This window comes from Amborella trichopoda, chromosome 3 (assembly GCF_054954075.1).
Source record: "Amborella trichopoda isolate Santa Cruz 75 chromosome 3, AtrichopodaSantaCruz75HAP2 v2.0, whole genome shotgun sequence".
Classification (NCBI taxonomy): domain Eukaryota; kingdom Viridiplantae; phylum Streptophyta; class Magnoliopsida; order Amborellales; family Amborellaceae; genus Amborella; species Amborella trichopoda.
The window spans coordinates 36,743,815-36,767,185 of record NC_142338.1 but is presented as its reverse complement, the minus strand read 5'-3'; the positions used below and the strand labels follow the sequence as shown (position 1 = coordinate 36,767,185).

General features: G+C 38.8%; 2 protein-coding genes across 29 annotated transcripts in view; both read right to left on the bottom strand.

Moving 5' to 3' along the window:
* Nucleotides 1-1,587: 1,587 nt before the first annotated feature.
* The window catches only part of LOC18422504 (26S proteasome regulatory subunit 6A homolog), a 36,708-nt gene continuing 14,924 nt past the window's right edge, over nt 1,588-23,371 (bottom strand). For 6 of the 21 annotated variants that reach the window (XR_016052456.1, XM_088862498.1, XM_088862500.1 and 3 more), the window contains 4 exons: nt 15,196-15,283; nt 4,099-4,218; nt 3,056-3,196; nt 2,166-2,845 (listed from right to left, as the gene is read on the bottom strand). Coding sequence is in view for 15 of the 21 variants with exons in the window: in XM_088862498.1 (XP_088718624.1) it covers nt 2,768-2,845; nt 3,056-3,196; nt 4,099-4,218; nt 15,196-15,283 (427 nt within the window). In the remaining 6 variants the exon portion in view is untranslated. Of the gene's footprint in view, nt 1,980-2,165; nt 2,846-3,055; nt 3,197-4,098; nt 4,219-5,744; nt 6,237-6,472; nt 6,592-6,713; nt 6,922-15,195; nt 15,284-22,003; nt 22,144-23,371 lie in introns of those variants that run through there. The other 15 variants (XR_016052460.1, XR_016052459.1, XM_088862512.1 and 12 more) reach the window with 10 other exon arrangements.
* Nucleotides 19,005-21,807, bottom strand: LOC110007278 (uncharacterized). Of its 8 annotated transcripts, none has more exons than XR_002280960.2 (5): nt 21,030-21,807; nt 20,263-20,911; nt 20,029-20,146; nt 19,841-19,937; nt 19,005-19,748 (listed from the first exon to the last, which is right to left on the bottom strand). XR_002280960.2 is itself a non-coding variant. In XM_020667268.2 (4 exons), exons 1-4 carry the CDS (start codon nt 21,117-21,119, stop codon nt 19,710-19,712), a joined length of 885 nt encoding a protein of 294 aa, XP_020522927.1. In that variant the 5' UTR covers nt 21,120-21,807; the 3' UTR covers nt 19,005-19,709. The 8 variants fall into 8 exon arrangements, 4 of the variants coding, with proteins under 4 accessions (XP_020522927.1, XP_020522935.1, XP_088718640.1 ...); XR_002280962.2 differs by having other exon boundaries at nt 20,029-20,135; XR_016052462.1 differs by having other exon boundaries at nt 20,305-20,911.

Here is a 23,371-nt window from a genome sequence, read left to right as displayed (position 1 = left end):
GTAGCCACATCCACCGTTTAGTGTCATGATCGTGAATCAAGTTATGGAGCCCCTTGACGATTAGAGGGCACAACTCAAAGCCATGATGGAGCAGTTAAAAGCAAGAATACATGTGAAGGATGCCATGATAGAAAGTGTTTATGGTGGCCTCCGAGGCTAGAAATGTTTAGCAAACACACCAAACCAGCCACCATACCAGGCAACCAAGTTGTAGCTCCAAGGGCACCATCTTCCCAACCCTCCCCTCCCTCACATATAGTCCCCGCTTCATCGACTTATTGTGTGGATGCAAATCTGGTGAGGGCCATGTTATCAGAAGAGTCGAGAAAACTGCAAATTTCAAGTGTCGAAGAGCCGACCTTGTCAAAAACCCTACCCAGCTATTTTTGATCAAACCCCATTTCCCCCGAGTTATCAAAGACCTGATTTTCGCAAATACCATGGCACAATTTCCCCGTAGCAGCATGTTGCTCATTTTGTGTCTGCTTGTGGAGGTATGGCTAGCAATGACTACTAATTACTTGGGCAATTTGTGGGATCTCTCGGGAGCTGCTTTCAAATGGTGACTCGGCAACCTTGATAACTTCTAGGCGGGCAAGAAGAATTCCTCAAACGCTTTTACAACATAGAAAGGGAAGTACACCCAGTATAAGCCAGTGGAAACGATCGTGCAGAGTAATTATGATGGAAAGCCCACGTTTTTACATTGCAAGATGCATGCATCGTCACCAAGCTGAAACAATATGGCAGAATGCCTCAACCTAAATCTGGCTCGGCACACGATGGTAGTGAGACTATTTGAGGTTATCCCATCACACCGCAAGAGACAGCGTGAAGTTAAGAGTACATTTGATTCACATGACACGGGTGTTTACGTATGTAAAACCAGTTTGCAGGAAAGATTCTCAAACATGTTTTTCGTAAACATGTCTGGAAAACACTGTAATCGATTTCATATGTCTGGGCTTGAGAGAGAAGAGCACAGAGATGCAACAGGCGGGGCCACTCCAGCCCTAGCCCTAGCCTGGCATGGTCCCCATAAAGCCAGGCAAAGCCCTGTATGGCCTAAACCGGGCCGAGGATGCGGTACCCCTATTAGGATAGGTTGGGCCAACTACAAACAAAGAAATAATAATAATAAAATTAAAAATAAAGAGAAAAGGGATCGGACCGAGTTGGGTCTAGCCGGTCCTTCTGGCCCTGGCACAAGCTCAGCCACACCTAGTCCTCGAGCCGTGATCGGCTGGCCCGGCTCTCGGGCTACATTTTTGAGACCCGGTTTTTTTAGGGCCGGATCAGGCTACCCGCTCATTGCCAGCCTTAGGATACACACACTATCTGCGTGAGGGATTGAGAAGGACAGGGTTAACTTAATGTTAAAAAATCAGGTCCACTGAAAATTGTTTTCACGGGAAGTTACTATACACCTCTTGCTATGAGTTGTTTTATATGGAACGGGCTATTATGCGGTAAACAACTTTTGTATGGGAGAGCAAGCATGCGTAATGCAGATTTCATATGCAAACAGTTCCTAAATGCATACGTTTTCAAATTCAGTTTGTCATTGTTCTAACACTTCTCCATATCACAAAAAAGAGTGGCTTCTTGTCACAAGGATCGTGTACATTCTTATTGGCTGGAGAAAAAAAAAAAGGAACAAACAAACAAGGATTAAAACTATAAGTTGATTGTGCTCTTCATCTGTCATTTCTTCATAATTGTATGTGATTTTTCTATGAAAGTCGAAAACAGAAAATCCAGGCCATCCCCAAACTTGCCAAAAGCAGCCAAAAAAAGAAAACGAATTGGACCCAGAATTGAATTTTGAAAAGGGAGCGAGTGCATACAATGCAGAAATGAATCTGCAAGCATAGATGCCCACAAGCATAGGATGGCACACAGTCGTACAGCCCTTCCATCAACCCTCATGTTTTTTTTTTCCAACCCATTGTTTCTCATCCTTCAAACAAGTGAATGCCCTGCTTCATTCCATTCGTAGTCTCAATTAACAAACTCACAATAATTCCCCAACAAAAAAAAAGAAAAAAACAAGCTCATAAACAATTAGAGATGTTGCACTGGGTGGTGCTGATAGCCTGCCTCTTCACTCAAATCGATTGACCGGTTTGGTTCAATCGGCTCAGGCAACATCATATCAAAACTTCTTTACAATAGAGAAATACCATTAATAACCATAAAAAATCCTAAGTAAAGAATATCTTATCAATGAACGTATGTTCCATATCATCATACATTTTTAAAACAACTTTAACCAAAAAAAAAATACATTTTCAAAAGACCAATTATATTACATTAAAAAGATCAATTATATTCAATGATTAGTCACTACTGATACGAATTTCTGTTAACCTTTTCATAGATTCATGTGGCCCGGCACAATATATGTGTCCACATGTGCAGGGGTGCAAGGGGATTGAAAACATGCCTGTAATTCAGGGGCTCAGGTGCCTAAGGTAGAACGTCCAGAAGAAAATCACGTACTACAATTTTCACTTTATGCCCAACCATTGTCTGTAACCAGCACCTATCATAACTAGTTGCAAGGTCAAATGCCAAAAGGAACACAAGAGGAGTTCCTCAATTCTTTTTTTCTTTGGTTTAGTGGGGACAGCCCTCAGCATAGGGACCACACAGCTATTTTTCAAATTTTTTATTCAACAGCACAAATACAATGACTTGAGAGGAAATGAGGAGAGAAAAGATGCTCTCTCAGACTCAGCATTACAATGAAAACATTATATCTACACTATGCATAGTAATTTAGGCTCGCCTTCTTCTTAGCCTGAACTTGAATAATCCCTTCATTGAAATCTTCATGGATAACCTGAATCAATTTTACACTAATCCCTAAGAGATATTCGTATAAAAGTTCAGGGCTCAAGAAGAAAAAAAAAACCATTTAGTTCTCACACTAGAGTATTTTCTAACAGAATAGAAAAAATTGCAGCAGCCAAATAGTCATGCAAACCTGTTCATAATTTAAATGGCAGTGCAATGCATAAAATAAAGGATATCATAGATGACAGAGTAGAACCTCAGTTGCGTTACGTCGCAATACCAGCATGCCAGCTTCAACACAAACAGCTTTCAACTGTGCCCCATTAAAATCATCAGCAAAACGTGCGAGCTCTTCAAAATTCACATCAGGATGAACATTCATTTTCTTCAAATGTATCTGCAGCGATGTAATGTTTAAGAAGACTACTACCCAAACCACAAATAGAAACAAACATAACCAGACAAATAATTTAGAGGATAAAAGCTTTATATTTTTTTTGGAGAAACAGAACTAGGAAAAACCTCAATATTTTACCTTTCTCTCTTTCTTTGTTTTCTTTTTTTTTATTTGTGAATATACTCAATATTTTACCTCTCCCAAAATTGCAACTAAAGTTTTTCCTTTCACTGATGCCATTTTTTAAAAAGAAATTATAATCCCCCAAAAAGCCCTCTCTTTTCTCAAACCAAACAACCAAAAACACTCCCTCCCTCCCTCCCTCCCTCCCTCTAGAGTCAATGGTTTGCTGTTCGGTAGAGAAAGTGAGCTTTAAGTCTTGGGTTCCAAAGAGAGATGAGAGAGAATCTCTTTAAGTTTGCATAAAGCATAGGATTTTTTTTATTTGAGGAGAGAGATAAAACATTTGGGTAGAGAGAAATTTTACAGAGAAGTTTTTGTCTAAGCTTGGGTAGACAGAAGGATTTGGTTTTCATGATTTCGCGTAGTGAGAGATAAAGGATTTGGCTTTCATGATTTCGCGTAGTGAGAGATAAAGGATTTGGCTTTCATGATTTCGCGTAGTGAGAGATAAAGATTTGGGAAAGGGAAGTACATTATTGTATTGGGTTTGTAAAGAGGGAAGAAAATTTAAGAAACTAAATGATTAGAAAAGCCAACAATGTGGCTTTATACAGTAAAATGTGAACTTAGGTGGCAGTTGACATTTACGCAGGAAAATTGCACTTAGGTGGCAGTTTTATGGTTTGCCAAAAAATTGGTTGTACATTTTTGGGTATGCAGAAACTTGGGTGGCAAAAGTGATGTTTTCCCTAATAAACTAATGCTAAATAGCCACACACCTGCAAGATTTTCACCCTTGCTTCTTCAGTTGGGTGAGGGAACTCTATCTTGCGATCTACACGACCCGAACGCATAAGAGCCGGGTCGAGAATATCTACTCGATTGGTTGCCGCTATGACCTACAAAAAAATCCACATTGCCTAGGAATGTTGAGCGCAAACCAGAAAGATAATAAACCAGATAAATTCTATCTAAATATTATCAAAAAAAAGAAATGCTAAGCTCTTGTCAAATGGCCCAAAAAGATGAACTTCGTTATATTGTTGCCACTCTTTGAATAGCCATATGAATCAATACAAAACCAATGAAAACCAATTCACAATCTCCAAGTAGTTAATGACTCCCTCTTAAGAAAATTGATGGAAAATAAATATGTTTACTGGCAACGGTAAACAATTTTTTCAAAAATCTCAGCAAACATGATAATGAACAATACAAATTTTGGATGATAAACTGAATTAAAATGTTGCATATTAGGTGAACTAGTTTCATCAGTAAATCTGCTCAAGCCACTTTGTGCCAGAGACTACTGCTACTCAGATACCACCGCAACCAGCTGGTGGATCAGTTGGAACAGGTTAACAAATTGAGCCTTCCGATTCTGAGAAAATTGCTATTGCTAGGTTACCGACTCCAGCCTAATGGTTGGGCGCCCCCAGTCTTGTACCCAAGCTTGTCATTTGAACCCCACCAAACAAATGAAAACAAATAAAATAAATTCTCCCTTGTAAACCAACACAAATGGTTGTACATTCAAAGTCTACAATGCATCCCAGGCCAAAATCTTCCAAGGCTGAGACAAAGACATACCCTTCCATCCGCTGATAATTCACTTGCCAATATGCACAGAAGCCCCACCCAAAGAGATGAGAGCATTGAGAAGCAAGATCAAGATCAAACCAACATTGGGTTGAACAACAACCTTCCCCAAGGATACAGCTCAACCCCAACATTAATCCAATTAAAAAAACAATCACCTAAGAGTAGCCAGCTCACACAACTCAGTGACAGTGTGAGGCCCACCAGAACACCACCTATCCACGTAGCACACCATGTACCCCAACAACCACCAGGCCAGCTCAGAAGACTAATCACAGGCTTGGTAGCATGAGATGGGCCACCGGGTATTGAAGAATATCCTAGTTCCCGCGCATAAGCACCACAGATCTCAAGCAATGTTCAAAAATACAGATTCGGCCGCCTAGGAAGTTTGGGTGCCTAGCCGCCAATGCGTCCGCCTAGAGACAAGGTGCCCTCACCAAAATTGAGACAACCCCTCCAACCCCACCCCAAACAAAAAAAACAGGAGAGTTCTTAGGTCTTGGTTTAAAGCCTAAGGGAGTTTTTAGGGCAATTTTAGAGCCCCAAACTCATCGTGATCGTGAAATAGACGAAAACAAAATAGTACAAATACAATATAATACTACAATTACATAACAGATTTACGAATGATACAACTCTCTTGTAAGTTTGTAACTTGTAAGTTGTAAGGCATTAAAATGCTTGAAATCCCAAATGTTATTGTAGGAAACTAGAAGTTTAGACTAGAAATGATACACAAACTCAACAAGGCAAAATCAAAAGACAAATACATCAAGTCATCAACCAAACAACTCTATGGCATTTGGCACAACTCTATGGGTACCATGCAGGGTGTTCAATTGGATCATGAGGAGCATTTGATGATAATGTTGCCATGCCATCATCATCAAAGTCATCGCCCTCCTCAACATATTGAGTGTCATCCCTCATCTCCTCTGAATCTACTTCTTCCTCTTCATCATCCTCTCTTGATGTCATCACCCACTTCCTCTTCTTGATCACTGCCTTCCTTTGCTAGGTCTTCTCCTTCCCCTTCCTTTGGCTTTGAGTTTGAGCCCAAGTCATACGCAGGGGGCATTGCTGTCCTAGCAGCCTGACGAACCTAGCCCCAGATCAAGCCCTCTCCAAGGAAAACCTCATCATCACTGGCATCGACCAGCCACTCACATGCGTCATCAATACCAAAAGCTTCAATAGCCTCCCTTTGATCGTGCTCGAGCTGTGGATGACGCTCTTGCAACTTTTGATTATATTGAACAAAGACTAGGTCGTTCAGTTGTCTTTTCTCTAATATGTTTCTCTTCTTTGTATGCACCTAATAGAAAAAAAAAAACTCACTTAGTTACTATCTTATTAAGTATTAACTAGTCTATTAAGTATGTATGCGCCCAATAGAAAAAAAAAATCACTCGGTAACTAACTTACTAAGTACTAGCTAGTCTACTAGGTATGTATGCACCTAATAGAAAAAAAACCCACTTAGTTACTAACTTACTAAGTATTAACTAGTCTACTAAGGATGTATGACATTAACTTAATAAGTAATATTACCATTGCAAAGGCGCTGACGTTGGGCTCACATCCAGAAGAGCTGCAAGTCATATTTAGTATTTTCATGGCCATCTGCCTCAAATGAGGGGGGCTTCCACCATGGCCCATCCACCATGCACCTGTACCAGGTAAATGTAAAATTGTAATTGTAGTAATTTAGTAAATTAGGCATATGGCCATCTGGGTAATTGAAATCAAATACTCAAATTATAAAATCAAACTAAGGAAGTTCTAAAATTACCAGGAGGGATCTTGGACTTTTGCTTGACTGCCACCTCCTTACCTAGAGATCCAGTAGCAAGCATATACAATCTAACTTCATCATTGCCTTATCTTGCACTTCAGGATCAGCGTTGAGCTTCACATTGCACTGGTTGAAAGCATCCATGAACTCGGGCCTGCCAGCATTAGTGTAAAAGTGAGCAAGGTTAAGGTAGTATCCTGCTAAGTGTAGGGGCCTCTCAAGCTGGGAGTTCCAGTTGTCTTCATAATCTTCAAAAACTCCCCAGACCTCTTGTCATCCCCCAAAGAGCTCTTGATTTCTTCCTTTGCATCCTGCATGGCTTTTTAGATATGCCACATAACAGGTTTCTTCTCAGCATCAACCATCTTGATAGGGAGAAAGAGTAACAAGACGTACTAGAACTTGATCCAAAATCTTGAGTCCATGATAATGTCCATAAAAACTCTTCCATCAGCTTTCTTAGATCACTTGGACTTGGTCCAATCCTTAGACACAAACATGGACCTCAATCTTTCCTTGTACTCAAATAAATATTGTAAGGACAAGTACGAGGTGGCAAATCTAGTCGCCTCAGGCCACACCAAGTCTCTGTTCGCAAGAAACTAGTATAATACTAAAATGTATTCCTGAGCGTGATTGTACAACTAAACTATGACTTTCTTTGCCTTTTCGATGGTTGTCATGAACGTCTTCCTCTTATCAATGGCCTCAAGCATAAGGTTTATGCAGTGTACTACACAACGGGCCCAAAAAATACGTGACCCCATGTCCATTAATAATCTATCAGCCACCATAGTAGCCGAATACATATCAATCACAACTTGGACCACTTTACCCCCCTATCTCCTCTATACATTGGTCCACCAAATTAAAAATGAACTCTGCATCATGGAACTTGTCTGAAGCATCAATAGACCTCTTGAACATTTTCCCTAATGGAACAATTCACCATCAAATTCATGATGCTTATGTACCTCTTATCATTCCAGCCATCGATCATTATTGTACAACCATATACACCCCACGCATAAGTGTGGATCTTAAAAAAGTTATTCATTAGCTCCACTTCTTTCCTGAGTATTGGCCCTTTAAGGTCATAAGCTGTTGAAGCCCTCAACCCTAGCCCAAACTGGCCCTAACTAGAAGCTACTCAAGTTAGCAGCATAAACAAAAAAACCTGCTTGGAACATCCACCTCCCCACATATTGGATGACCCTTTCTCTTTCGTCCTACCTAAAATGGGTCCCTAAAGTTGTTTGACCCCATTCTCGTGGTAGTACCTCAGGATTAGGGCGGGGCAAGAAAGCATCCATAGGACCTCTTGTTCTTGGCCTACTAGAAGAACCAACCTTAGTATACATGTCTTCTTTCTCGCTTCGAACTCCAAGAACATCTACAGCCCTTACAAGTTCATCTCGTGTTATTCTTACCTCATGTTTCTTGGCTTTTACCCCCTCCAAGTTCCCTAGCATCTCTCTCCTTACCTCAGCAGGCACTAGAGTGCATGACGCCACATCCCCTTTGATGTCGGCTAAATGCTTTTTTCAATCTGTCGATGCCAGCATTATAACAATTTTTGCAAAACTTGCACTCGATCATATTCTTGTTAAGAGGATTTGGACAAGTTCCATACTTCCAACCTGGATCAGTTGGCTTACTTGATGCACTACAAGTCATTATCCTCAATGAATAATAATTGATCGAGTATCAATCAATGTGAATTAGAATCAATCACCATATCAACAACCCGGTAAAATACATAAGATTAAAGAATTAAGTCATTAACTATTAATTTATTTTAAGACTTAAATGAATAACTAAATATATAAGACCTTAGTTTTACTTTCACATATGACTTAACCCATTAAAATATTACATAATCAATTATTTATCACATAAAGTAAAACAAAAATAATAGAATATCAAAACATGGCACATTGTACAAAAAGGAATCAACTTTTCATAAAAGAATACGATATATGCTCCATTTCATCGTCAAAATGATAAAAGATTCAATTAATCACAAAAAAAATCAATATTTTAACTACAAACATAAAAATCTATTGTAAAAGAAAAAACACATGATTCATAACATAATATGTTGCAGCAAAATAAAATCAAAACTCTCTTTCAAATACGATAATACTTTAAAAATATCAAATCAAATCGATGTTGGTGCTAACTTCGTCTATTGGGTCTCCAAAAGTTCTCAAAATCAACCACTAGAAGCTCGAAATCCACCCACGAACTATTGACTTTGTTTGGGGAAGAAATCGAAAAAATAAAAAATTTATCGATCTTTCGATAAATCACAAAAGAATGGTTTTGGGAGGGGTTTTCTCACCCTAAAGGCCATGTTTTTTGTTTTGGGGGTTTAGAATACCCCCCAAAACCCTTTTCCCCCTTTTTAGGGGGACGGGGGATTACATTTTTTTGACCCTCACTAAAGATTTTTCTCCGCCTGTCCACAAAGTGTCACAGGGCGGTGCCTAGGCAGGCCCCCTGACAGTAGCGCCAAGGCAGGTACCCAGAGACAGGGCTCATAATAAGCTCGCCTAGACAGCGACTAAGCGTTTTTCAAATTTTTTCGTCTAGGCTGTCAAGGGGTCAAATTTTCGAACATTGATCTCAAGCAAGGGAGGAATAAAAGAGCCCAACTAATAAGGTGTTTCAAAAGCGCTAGGCAGCACCTAGGCGGTCGGGGGGGTCTAGGCCGCCCAACGCCTAGGTGGGCGCCCAGAACCTGGACGGCCTAGTAGAATTTTTTTTTTTGGGGGGTCTACTGGGTTTTAGGTTTCAAATGAACCTAAAACCTACAATTTTTCCCCTTTAGTATTAAAAAATTGACCCAAAAATACCCTCAAAGAGCCACATTTCCACCACTAGGCGGGTTCCGGGGCGCCCAAGGATATCCGCCTAGTTTGGCCACCTAGACCGGGGCGATGCGGCCAGGCCTTCTGGACCACTTCGACGGCTGCTGGTCGGTTCGGTTTTTAAAAGTATGCCAACTATCACTAAGTAAGTGAAGGCACCACTTAACTATGGTCTCGAATAGAAAGGTATCGATTGAGGAAACGACTGTCTAATACCAGTTATGTATTGACCATATGGGCAGAAGAAGTCATTGTAACCCAATACAATATTGGTCATATGATAGGATTGTTATAGAAAATGTCTAGAAAGTCGAAACACCATCTTTCCTTTGCATTAAAAAACAGAGGGGGACATCATGCCCCTCTTTAGTGAGACATATGCTCATGTAACCTGTATACAATTTTCTTTCAAGTAATACAATGGGTGGCATACTTGCATAACCCCGGTAACCAAGTGAAAAATAGAATTGGTCATTAGCTAAAAGACTGTGCCTCCGAATGATGATAAGTATCCGCCCCTGACAATTTATGCAATACTACGTGTTACAAAACTACCCAAGTGGAAAACAAGAATGCATAAGAGGGTACAAAGTCTGGAACCTCAGTGCTCTAAGTGATGAGGATCTAACAAAAGCAGGAATGATTAGATTTAAGAAAAGAAAACTATTCATATTGTATTCTTTAAGAACATATCCCCCCTTTCCTGGCAAAGAAAACAAATGCTTGGCAAGAAAAGACCAGTGTTCCAAATGGTTCACTGCCACTCCAAATCTTCGTAAGCCAATCAGTAACATAAAACATCCTATGCATAGTTTTTTTTTCGAGAAAGAACATCCTATGCATAGTTGCTTTCGCTCAAACCTTTCTATGCATAGTTTCTTTCACGTCTTTCTAACAGGAAAGAGACCAGTTGCTCCCAGTGTAGTCACATGCAATGGTAAAAAATCAAAATTCTCTTTCCCAGACAAGTCTTTCCACTGGGTCCTATTCCAAATTCACACATTTTTAAGGGAAAAAATCAAAATTCTCTTTCACAGACAAGTCTTTCCACTGGGTCCTATTCCAAATTCCAAATCTCTAAGAGCCCATCTGTCCAATCCTCAAGCAAGTTTTCTCAATGGAAGCATCAAAATCTTTCCTCGTCCAGCTAAAAGCACTCTAATGTCAAACACATTTAAAACTCATAAGCTTCTAAGAACCTGCTTCTCAAATCCCCCCCTGGCTTGCTGAATTTACTCATGGTACTTTCAGAGAAATATTTGGCAATGTTTCACTTTTGGCAATAGAGAAATGCAAATCATGTTGACAGACACGCAACCTACCAAAGAAACATGATTAGTTAAAACCAGTGTTTAAAAGATCAGCCGATTTTTAAAAAATCCACCGACTAAATCGGGATCGATCACTCCCGATTTGTCCCAATTCCGACGGTCATGTATTCTAATATTTTTTTCAGTGCACTAATCGGCCAATTGTTTGAACTAATCAGTACTAATTGGCACTACTCGGCACAAATCGACCGATTAGAAAATCGCCTGATTTGTGCACTGTTCCAGTGTGACTTTTGAACATTGCCCTCTATTCTTGTAAAGATCGGTTTGGGCTCTATTATTGCCCATTTTCTCTTCCCAGTGTTGGGAAGAATCTTCATCATTGAGATGGAGATTTTTGCGCTTTTGGGGGTCTATAACCCCCCATGGTCAGGGAAAGGAGCAACAACAAGTTAGGGCAATGTCAAGGCAAGGAGCATCTGCAGCTTGTCTCTCCCAACGTCTCTCTCTCTCTCTCTCTCTCTCTCTCTCTCTCTCTCTCTCACCCCTGGACAAAGACACAAAGGTTGTGGGCACTGCTCTCAATTATGCCCATAATTTATTTTCTTTGAAACCCGATTATGCCCATAATATTTTTAGGCACCTGAAGCAATTATTGTCACATAATTTTCTCTCTTGGAGGTAAATGAACTAAAAATCAAGTGAAACACCTGCTCTCTAACATAATGCCTTTAAAAAGTGGCACATGCAATTAATGAGTGATTATTTATTACAACATGTTCCACACAAAATGACCAAAGCACAACACAAATGCATTTCACAAAATTCATTTAGTCTGTTAGTTGATGTTCTTGCACTCATGAAGTTTTATGTCTATTTGAGCATAATGTATATTGTTAACGATTTAATGAAATTGCACATGTAAAATTTATTGGAATTATGAATGTGCATATGTACCTATAATCCTATTTTAAGATTGAGTTGTACATAAAAAATATAATCCTATTTTTAAGATTGAGTTGTACATAAAAATCAAAGCATAATTGTAGAAATCCTGTGGTAACAATTCATATAATCTATTTTTAAGATGTTAATATTATGAAGGTAGCAATCGTGTGACTTTATCCATTTTAAAAATCATGTACAAAAATCACACTTGTACGTATGAGAGTGAGAGAAGCAAACTTCTAGCTGCAAGAACCCTAGGAGAGGGGTACCTGTTGCAAGTACAAAAGAACATGCCACACTCAAGTAATTTTATTCATTTTAACTATCTAGAGAGCTGCACAGATTTGATCATAGGTATAATCTGCCAGATACATTCAAAGGGCAAATATATTTTTTTTTAAAAATATTCAGGTGTCAAAAAAAATTTTCCAAAATCCAATTATGCCCATAATATTTTTGTGTTTTACTTTTTTTATGTGACAATATAAATAAACAATACAAGTAAATTTTCAATATTTTTAAAATTTATTTTTGGATTTTTTGGGATCTTTAACCAAAATTACATTTTTCAGGAAAAATCGGGGCACTAATCGGCCGATTTAGTCAGAATCAGTCCGACAAATCAGATCGGGCCAGGACCGACTAGTCAACCCGATCCGTTGTTTTGAACACTGTTTAAAACAAAATTTTTAAATTAAAAAAAAAAAAAAAGGCTCCAATGGAAAAGCTATTCAAAGATGAACCAAAAATAAAAAGAAAAACTAATGTTGTTTCCTGATGACGCACTTTGCTCGGAAAAAGAATAACTTCCAGAAAAAGTTGGAAAGCAGTCAAACTACAATAGCCCAACCAAAGTTAGACCACAATATCTTTAGCTTGATGACATACTAAGAGGGCGTTTGGAAGTTGGGACACTTCAAAAGAGCATTCCGAGAGTAGAGAAGTCAATGCCAAGGGCTTAGAGACCCCAAAACAATATCAATACATCATGGCAAATGCCGCTGAAAAGCAATGTTCTACATTATTTTTGGAAGTGGGTCTGGAGCCCTCTTTAATATAAAGACACGACGGTTCCACAGCGGTATTGGCTTTTTCCAAATAAGGTACTTTGCCTAAAACGTAGCAAACAGAACCTAAACTATACCAGTATCATCTTATGATCAGAAGCCTTCAGACAAAGCCCTTTTTCAAATTCACAGAGATTTCTGTGTGTTGCTCGAGTTGAAGGATACCATTGGATTCATGCCACATTGTTCTAGCCAGAACATCAAGTACATTGTTCAACATTTAACTCCTTTTTATAAGGAGCACACCTGGAGAAATGTTCTGACAAAGCTGGTAATGTAACTGAATTTGGAAGGAATTCTGGTGTATAGCATGATTGAGTCATAAGTCGCTGCTAGAGAAGAGATACAGAAACACATGCTGCAAATTTCTAGACCAAGTGTATAGAGCCCTACTCATTTCAAAATGGATGCAAATAAAAGAAAGTCGAGCTATGAGCTCAATAGGATGATTGGGGAAATTGAAGGTTGTATTATTCAGAATGTACTGGTGAGTACGGAGTGATTTTTATGCTTCTTTACATAAGCCCTTTATATTTAGGTTGTTACAGCAGTCGCAAGGTGGTAGCAGCACCCAAGATGCTCTTATTGTGGTGCTTTTAGACAACAAACTATTCTCATGCATGTAAGGCATCATGTATATCACCAAGTACTAACCTCATGTGATAAGGAATCCCTTCTTTTATTCCTACATTTTAGGCTCGACATGAAGTGCGGCATTCACTTAGGAATTGGTTTAATGCTGAGAAGCCTCAATCTGCCACAGTGTCAGCGGCATTGGTAAGCTTCACCAGAGAAGCACCTATTTAAAGGAGTGGGAATTGTTAAAGAACAATAGAATCATCAAGTATAGGAGCAATCCCCAAACAGATATATTAGGAGTTGGTTTAATGCAATGAAGCCTCCTTCTGCCACAATGGTCGCTGCATTGTAAGCTGTGTCAGAGAAGTGCCTATTGAGAGGAGTTGGAATTTAAGAACAGGAGTTGGTTTAATGCAAAAGAAGGCTTCTGCCACAATGGTAGCCACATTGTAAGCTGCGTCAGAGAAGTGCCTATTGAGAGGAGTGGGAATGTAAGAACAATCAAACCTTCAAATATAGGAGCCACTGCCATAGAGACATATTATAAGAAACAAAATGATAGATAGCGCAACCAAAAAGATGGCATACTTTTAAGAAGGTTACCTAACTGGAATGGTAAGATGTATCCCAATTCCTGAGGCTTACAGAGCCACGACAAATGAATTCCCAGAAAGCTAGTTTATCATAATATGTCAAGCTACATTCTGATGTTAGCCACTGGAAATTTGAGAAAATATGGATTTTCCTAGTTGGATCAGGCCTTCAAATCATGATTTCTTTGTCCTGTTTTCAGGCCACTTGAGGGTTATAGAGTCCAGTTGCAAGACATTTTCCTAGGACTAATGAGTAAAATATTACCACTCTGACAGTGTCAATATATAAGAGAATGCATCACCAAATCCTAATGACCATTGCAGTTTGATACATTAGATAAGCTTGTAACCATACACACGATCTTAGCCAATTTAAATTCATCATAAATATTGCCAGATTTAAAATAGTCATGTGATTATGTGTCCACCAAAAAATATAAAAAAATTAAGAAGATTCATTTACATAACGTACATCCCCTAGAACAGCAATCATATAGCTTATTTTTGCAGCTGACTGCACGACTATGATGTTTAAAGACTATGTACCAAAATTACGGGCCTTAAAGGCAAGAACCCCTTAAAAAAAATTAATGCACCTCAAACTTACATTAGTCCAATACAGTACCAGATCAAAAAAGTAAAAGGCCAGTAAAAAAAAAGTCTCAATCCAGTAGGGTAAGCATTATTTTTCTTAGGTGTTACGATATAAGAATAAAAAAAAAAAAACCACTACTATTGTTCAACAGTCTTTTCAAAAACTTGCAGGGCAAACCCCTTGTCAACCAATCAGTGCAGGAATAACTTGATATCGCACGCTCGCGTGCTCCACATCAAGTTCAAGTTTGAGAGAGCAATTGGTTTCAGGAAACATAGCATGTGCCGTCGATCGAAAATGGGTTCTGAAGGGGGCTTTCTTTCCTGTCTCTATCTTTGCCTTCTAGTTCCGAAGGGGGGAAAGCTAGGAACGAAGCCGAGTGAAGTAAGTGCGCTCTAAGCGAGTGAAGGAAGTGTGCTAGAAGCGAGTGAAGGAAGGAAGCCGAGTGAAGTAAGTGAGCTCTAATAGAGTGAAGGGACTAAAAAATCCAGAACCAACTCGAAAGAAAACCAAAAATATGGGCTTCTTATGGGGATAAAGACCAAAATCTAACCTTTATCCGGTCATCACTGCTGAAACCATCAAGCTGATTCAGCAATTCTAACATTGTGCTCTGCACCTGTCTATCACCACTCACTTCACTGGTTCCCAGACCCAGACAGAAAAAAATAGTTAATACAAGCAGTAAAATGTTAATAAAACAAGGACTTATGAGTTAATCATAATGAAACAATTTATGGATTTACTTTTCATAAGAATATAAATGCAAACTAAAGCTTTTCAAAAACAATGAGCAACAAAATAACTTGAGACCAAGGCATGAATTCTCAAATGCCAACAGCAAGATAATGAACAAAGGGAAGGCATTTATGACCAAAACAAGCAAAACAATATCACACCCACAATGGGAATATACTGGATGGTCTATTTATTCAGCAATCATGGAGAAGTTCTCATGGAAAGTCAGAGCTACTTAAAAATATCAATAGAGAAGTTCTTATGGAAAGTCGGAGCTACTTAAAAATGAAAGAGTAAAACAACTCACTGTTTCTGACTTGGTTCTGAAAAGCACATAGTTGACTGACCATTAGACTGAAAATAGAAGCTCATAGCAGTTCCTCGTCAATTCCCTATTTGAGAAATGTGAGTTTTGCAAAGGGTCTCTAGGTTATTCCAGTAAGTTTTCACCAACAGAATAACAGCAGAATAGGTCCTAAGGTCAAAGGCAGCATCATAGGAAGACTGAGAATTTCTTAATAGGAACGGCAATGATCAAACTCCGTCTCTTCAATCAAGCATGAAAGCAAATTTCCTTCTCAGATATCAATCAGTTGACATGGTTTAAGAAGGGTGAGGACTTTAAGCTTTCCCTTAACCCATCCCAAGCCCGGGTAAAAGACGTGGATTGTGTTAGATAGGCAACTAATGTGAAACTTTGTGAAAACTTTCCATAAATCCTTAATCTACGTTATCTGCTAATGCTAGTGCATTCCCCGTAAGCAACATGCTGTATCGAAACCGAGTACAATGAGAAACGAGTAAGGGTTAGCTAAGGCATTCCCCAGAAGCGAAACGCCGAAGCATCGCCTAGTTGCGGTGGAAAATGAGCAAGGATTCCTGCAACATTTGGACGAGTACGGATAAAGAAGCTAGTCCTAGAGAATAGGATTCATTTAGCCACATAAAGTATGGAGTTAGTAGAAGGAATGAGACAAAGGAAAGTAAACATAGCTTGTCTACAGGAAACTAAGTGGAAAGGGGAAAAAGCTAAGGAAATAGATGGGTATAAACATTGGTACAAGAAAGGATAACGATAAAAATGGCCTACACATAACAATAGACAAAGATTTAAAAGATAAAGTAGTTTTTTTGAGTAGTTAATGTCAAGAGAATATGTGATAGTCTCCTATTAATTGAACTTCTATTAGGAACAGAGATAACTAACATAATTGGTGCTAATGCACCACAAGTACGACTAGAGGATGAATTAAGACTATTCTAGGAGGACATAGATGGACTAGTCCAAGACATACCAAATGGAGAGAGGACCTTTTTAGGAGGGGACTTAAATGGTCATGTCAGGAAGTATAGTAGAGGATATGAAGGAGTACATGGGGGATATGGGTTTGGTGAAAGAAATGAGGTGGGTGAGACTATTCTAGATTTTGCTATGGCTTACGGCCTAACAATAATAAATACTTAATTTAAAAAGCGAAAAGATTTAATAACCTATAAAAGTGGATTATATAAAAGCCAGATAGACTTCTTCCAAGATAAGAAGGTAGATCGACCATCATGTAACGATTAGAAGGTTATACCAAGAGAGAGTTTGACTATGCGAGATAAGCTCGTGGTTATGAACGTGTCTGTATAAAGAGATGGAAGAGAAGGGATGAAATTAATTAGGTGATGGAATTTTAAAAATAAGAAATAGGCTTAAATAGGGATAAATTAGTTAAAGAAGGAAAATGAAACTCTGAACATGAGGTCAATGCTATGTAGAATGAGATGGCTGCTTGTAATAAGAAAGAGGCATAAAAAAATTTAAGAGAAACTAATTTTGTTTTATGCATAGTGGAGCTTAGATTCCTCCAAGTCAAAACCTCAACCCCAATGACATGGAATCTCGCTCCCAAGTATCCTAGGATCTAGCTCCTTAATTTGTTGAATGTTGAATGTATAGATGCGGATCCCAACCCGGGGAGCTTCCACCCTATGACAGTTTGACCTTCCCCGAACTGCTCTGGCTCTTGTCTCCAACAACTATGGATCAGCTTTCCTGGCTACCATTTGTGGCAGTGAGAAAAGATGTGTTTCAAAACAGATCTCATGATATTATTGCGTTTGGGATACCCTTTGATGAGATGCCCTACCTAAGCCCAACATAGACCTGAAAGCGAAAATGTCAGACAAAGATTTAGACTCATGGATGTTTGTTATCCACAACCACAGTACTTGACCCCTTTCCCAAGTGGAATGGAAGGTTTTCCCAGCAAGGAATGCTGGAAAGAAATATCTGAAAGTGTTACATGGCTCTTCTGGACATTGGAAAAGCCACTTGGCTGAAGTTAATAAGTTCTAGGAACACAGTGTTTTAAGGATCCTACAGTCATCTAGGATGTCTCACTTGATGTTAAAAGATGGCAAAAAAAAAAGCTCCCCAATTTGATGGAGCTTATCCCCCACCAAATTCTTTGTATTACGTCATTAGTGATCAGGGGATACCAATGAAATCTGCTTCTCTAAGGAGAGAATCACTGAATCTGATACGGTGATGGCTGAGAACTCTGAGACTGAAAAACCAGGCCAAGAAAGAAAGGGAGACTATAGATGAGTTCTTTAGAAGAGAGCAAATGTATTGTAGAGGGAAGGTTATCTATGAGAGAGAAAGTAACTGCACAAGAGAGAGAATTCAGGAAGAGAGCGGGAGGAGAGATAGCAATGCTGGAAGAAAGAGAAGATATGAAGAGAGAGAAAGTCATGGGAGCTAGCGTATTGATGATCACACGAAGAGACACCATAGGCATTCTCAGAGGAGGCATAGGTACCATTGAGATTTATCGTTACAGCATTTGGGACTATGATGAGAGAGAAACCACATATGGTCAGGATTCGACAAGTTCTTCTACAAACTTTGAAATCATCACCCAAACATCACTACCCACAAAGGAAGAAACAAAAGGAAAAATTGGTCAAGAAATCAAAGTAACGAGCCTCTCTCTCCCCCCAAAAAAGCCACAAAAACAGGGGAAAAGGGTTTAAAGAATAGAACAAAAAATCGGTTTTTGAAAAACCAAATTTAGTCCTATTTCGGTTCTTGAAAATCGAAAAACGTCATTTCCGTCTTCTTTTAAAAAAATTGTTAAGATGGTGAAAAACGGGTACAGATATAATAACGAAAACTTTGAGGAAATCCCGTAATAACGGTAAATATAATGAATATATACATTACTTCCCCTAAAATTATTATCAACCCTCTACACATGCTACTCTGTCTTCTAAATTTGAATTTTGAATTGTGGAGAATAAATTATGCCTTTATTACTTTCCTAATTCATGAAAGCACTTTCAGAAACTGCTACACATACATTTAAGTGCATTATACAAGTCCATTTTAGTAAATGAAACCATATTGGATAAAAGAAGAAGTAGCCGCATGATTGAAGAAAGAGAATTCTGAGAAGCTATACTCCAACCCACCCAACATCTCCTACCCACCTTCATTGTGCTCAAGACATGAGGCACCCCCATAGGCGCAGCCCAGGGTAGTTCTTAGGGCATGGTTTAAGGCCTTAAGGAGTTTTTAGGGCAATTTTAGAGCCTCAAGCTCCTTGTGATCTTGAAATAGACGAAAACATAATAGTACAAATACAATACTACAATCACATAACAGATTTACAGATGATACAAGTCTCAAAGGGATTGTAAGTTTGTAGCTTGTAAGTTCTAAGACATTGAAATGCTTGAAATCCCAAAAATCATTGTAGGAAACTAGAAGTCTAGTCTAGAAACGATACACAAAGTCAACAAGGTAAAATTAAAAACAAAAACTACATCAAGCCATCAACCAAACAACTCTATGGCATAAGAGGCACCACCACACAGGGTGTTCAATTGGAGCATGAGGAGCATCTAATGATGATGTTTCCATGCCAACATCATCAGAGTCATCGCCCTCCTCAACATATTGAGCGTCATCCCTCGTCTCCTCTGAATCTACTTCTTCCTCTTCATCATCCTCTTTTGATGTCATCACCCTATTCCACTTCTTCGTCACTGCCTTCCCTTCACTACCTTCCCTTGCTGGGCCTTCTCCTTCCCCTTCCTTTGGCTCTGAGTTTGAGCCCGAGTGGTATGCTCAGGGGGCATTGCTATCCCAACAACCTCACGAACCTGGCCCCAGGTCAAGCCCTCTCCAAGGAAAACCTCATCATCACTAGCATTGACCGATCACTCGCATGTGTCATCAATATCAAAAGCTTCAATAGCCTCCCTATGATTGTGCTCCAACTGTTGATGGCGCTCTTGCAACTTGTAATTATACTGAACTAAGACTAGGTTGTTCAGTCATTTTTGCTCTAGTCTGTTCCTCTTCTGTGTATGCACCTAATAGAAAAAAAACTCACTTAGTTACTAACTTACTAAGTACTAAATAGTCTACTAAGTATGTATGACATTAACTTAATAAGTACTATTACCATTTGAAAGGTGTTGAAGTTGCAACTTTTGATTGTACTGAACTAAGACTAAGTCGTTCAGTCATTTTTGCTCTAATTTATTCTTCTTTGTATGCACCTAATAAAAAAAAACTCACTTCGTTACTAACTTACTAAGTACTAACTAGTCTACTAAGTATGTATGACATTAACTTAATAAGTAATATTACCATTTTAAAGGCGCTGAAGTGGCGCTCACATCCACAAGAGCTGCAAGACAGATTTGTATTTTCATGGCCATCTGCCTCAAATGAGGGGTGCTTCCACAATGGCCCATCTGCCATGCACCTATTTCATGTAAATGTAAAATCGTAAATATAGTAATTTAATAAATAACGTATATGGCCATCCGGGTAATTAAATACTCAAATTATAAAATGAAACTGAGGGAGTTCTAAAATTACAGGGCGGGATCTTGTAGCTTTGCCTGACTGCCACCTCCTTACCTAGAGATCCAGTACCAAGCCTATACAAATCTAACTCCATCATTGCCTTATCTTGCACTTCACGATCAGGGTTGAGCTTCACATTGCACTGGTTGAAAGCATCCATGAACTCAGGCCTACTATATACCTCAGCATCGGTGTAAAAGTGAGCAGCATTAAGGTAGTATTCTGCTAAGTGTAGGGGCATCTCAAGCTGGGAGTTCCATTTGTCTTCAATAATCTTCAAAAACTCCCTATACCACTTTTCATCCCACAAAGATCTGTTGATTTCTTCCTTTGCATCTTGCCTGGCTTTATAGATATGCCCCATAGCAAGTTTCTTCTCAGCATCAAACATCTTGAGAACATTTACCAAAGGGTGAAAGACTAACAAGGCATACTGGACCTTGTTCCAAAATCTTGAGTCCATAATAATGTCCACAACAACTCTTTTATCATCTTTCTTGGACCAATTGGACTTGGCCCAATCCTCAAACACAAACATGGACCTCACTTTTTCCTTCTGCTCAAATAAAGATTGTAAGGACAAGCACGAGGTGGCAAATCTAGTCACCCAAGGCCTCACCAAGTCTTTGTTCTTAATAAACTTTCTCATCATAACTAAGACCTGACCAACATAGAGTTCCCAAAGTTAACTAAATTACTGCCAATAAATCAATGCATTAAAAATACTCAAAATAAGTAAGAAATAGCTAAAGAAACTAATATAATACTAAAATGTATACCTGAGTGTGACTGTACAAATAAACTACGACTTTCTTTGCCTTTTCGATGGTTGTCATGAATGTCTTCCTCGTACCAATGGCCTCAAGCATGAGGTCTATGCAGCATCCTCCTCCACAAGGGGATTAGAAAATACGCAGCCCCTTATCCATCAATAATCTATCAGCCGCCATAGTAGTTGAATAGATATCGGTCACAATTTGGACCACTTTATCCTCCCCTATCTCCTCTATACACTGGTCCACCAAATTAAAAATGAACTCTGCATCATGAGACTTGTCTGAAGCATCAATAGACCTCTTGAACATTTTCCCTAATGGAACAATTCACTATCAAATTCATGATGCTTATGCACCTCTTATCATTCCAGCCATCGGTCATTATTGTGCAACCATATACACCCTATGCATAAGTGTGGGTCTTCAAGTAGTTATTCATTAGCATTGGCCCTTTAAGCTCATAAGCAGTTAGAGCCCTCAACCCTGGCCCAAACAAGCCCACTGCTTCCAACATAGCTTGGAAGCTACTCAAGTTAACGGCATTAAAAGAAATGTTGCTTGAAACATCTACCTCCCCACATATTGGATGACCCTTTCTCTTTCATCCTTCTTCAAATGGGTCTCTAAGATTGTTTGACCCCTTTCTCGTGGTAGTACCTCAGGATCAAGGCAAGGGACGAAAGCATCCATAGGTCGTCTTGTTCTTGGCCTACTAAAATAACCAACCTCAATATAAATGTCTTCTTCCTCTCTTCGAACTTCAAGAACATCTACAGCCCTTACAAGTTCATCCCGTGTTATTCTCACCTCCTGTTTCTTGGCTTTCACCCCCTCCAAGTTCTCTAGCATATCTCCTGACCTTAGCAGGCACTAGAGTGCGTGACGCCACCCTTAATGTCGGCTACATGCTTCTTCAATCTGTTGATGCCGGCATTATAACAGTTTTTGCAAAACTTGCACTCGATCATATTCTTGTTAAGAGGATTTGGACAAGTTCCATACTTCCAACCTGGACCGATTGGCTTACTTAATGCACTGGAAGTCATTATCCTCAATGAATAATAATTGATCGAGTATCAATCAATGTGAATTAGAATCAATCACCTAATCAACAAACCTGTAAAATACATAAGATTAAAGAATTAAGTCATTAACTATTACCCTTCAATAAAACTTAAATGAATAACTGAATATATAAGACCTTAGTATCACTTTCACATAAGACTTAACCCATTAAGATATCACATAATCAATTATTTATCAAATAAAGTAAAACAAAAATAATTGAAAACTAATAGAATATCAAAACATGACACATTGTACAAAAAAAGAATCAACTATTCATAAAATAATACGATATATGCTCAATTTCATCATCCAAATGAGAAAAAATTCAATTAATCACAAAAAAAATATCAATCTTTTAACCACAAACATGTAAATGTATTGTAAAAGAAAAAAATAAATAAATAAAAAAATACATGATTCACAACATAATATGTTGTGGCAAAATAAAATCAAAACCCTCTTCCAAATATAATAATACTTTAAAAATATCAAAATCAAATCGATGTCAGTGCAAACCTCGTCTATTGGGTCGCAAAAAATTCTCAAAATCAACCACTAGAAGCTCTAAATCCACCCACAAACTATTGCCTTTGTTTTGAGAAGAAATCAAAAAAATAAAAAATTATCAATCTTTCGATAAATCACAAAAAAGGAGTTTTTGGGGGGGGTTTTCTCACCCTAAAAGCCATGGTTTTTGTTTTGGGGATTTAGAATACCCCTCAAAACCCTTTTCACTGTTTTTTTGGGGGGGAAATTGCATTTCTTTACCCTCACCGAGGGTTTTTTTCCACTTGTCCACAAAGTGTCAAGGGGTAGCGCCTCGGCAGGTGCCCAGACCGTAGCGCCTAAGTGGCAACTTACCCGCCTAAGCGGGTGCCCAGAGACAGAGCGCATAATGATCCCGCCCAAACAGCGCGTAAGCATTTTTCAAATTTTTTTGCCTATGCAGCTGCCTAGGCAGTCGGGCTGCCTAGCCAGTCGAGCTGCCGAATTTTCAAACATTGGCAGCCCCATGTGAATTTTTAAACATTGACTAGACCAAATATTCTCCTAGGAATTCCTCAAGCATTTGAAACTTTTCCTGCTCAAAGTGATACAAAACAAAGTTAGGCTTGACTGTAACCTCAGTCATCCCCCTACAAGTGACAAAAATACATGTCACCAATAGATACAACCAAATTTGTAATTCTATGGAAACTCAAATACCTGAAAAAATAAGAATAGTAGCCAGCACATGAACCACAAGTGAAACCCTAAAATCCTCAATAAATATAAGA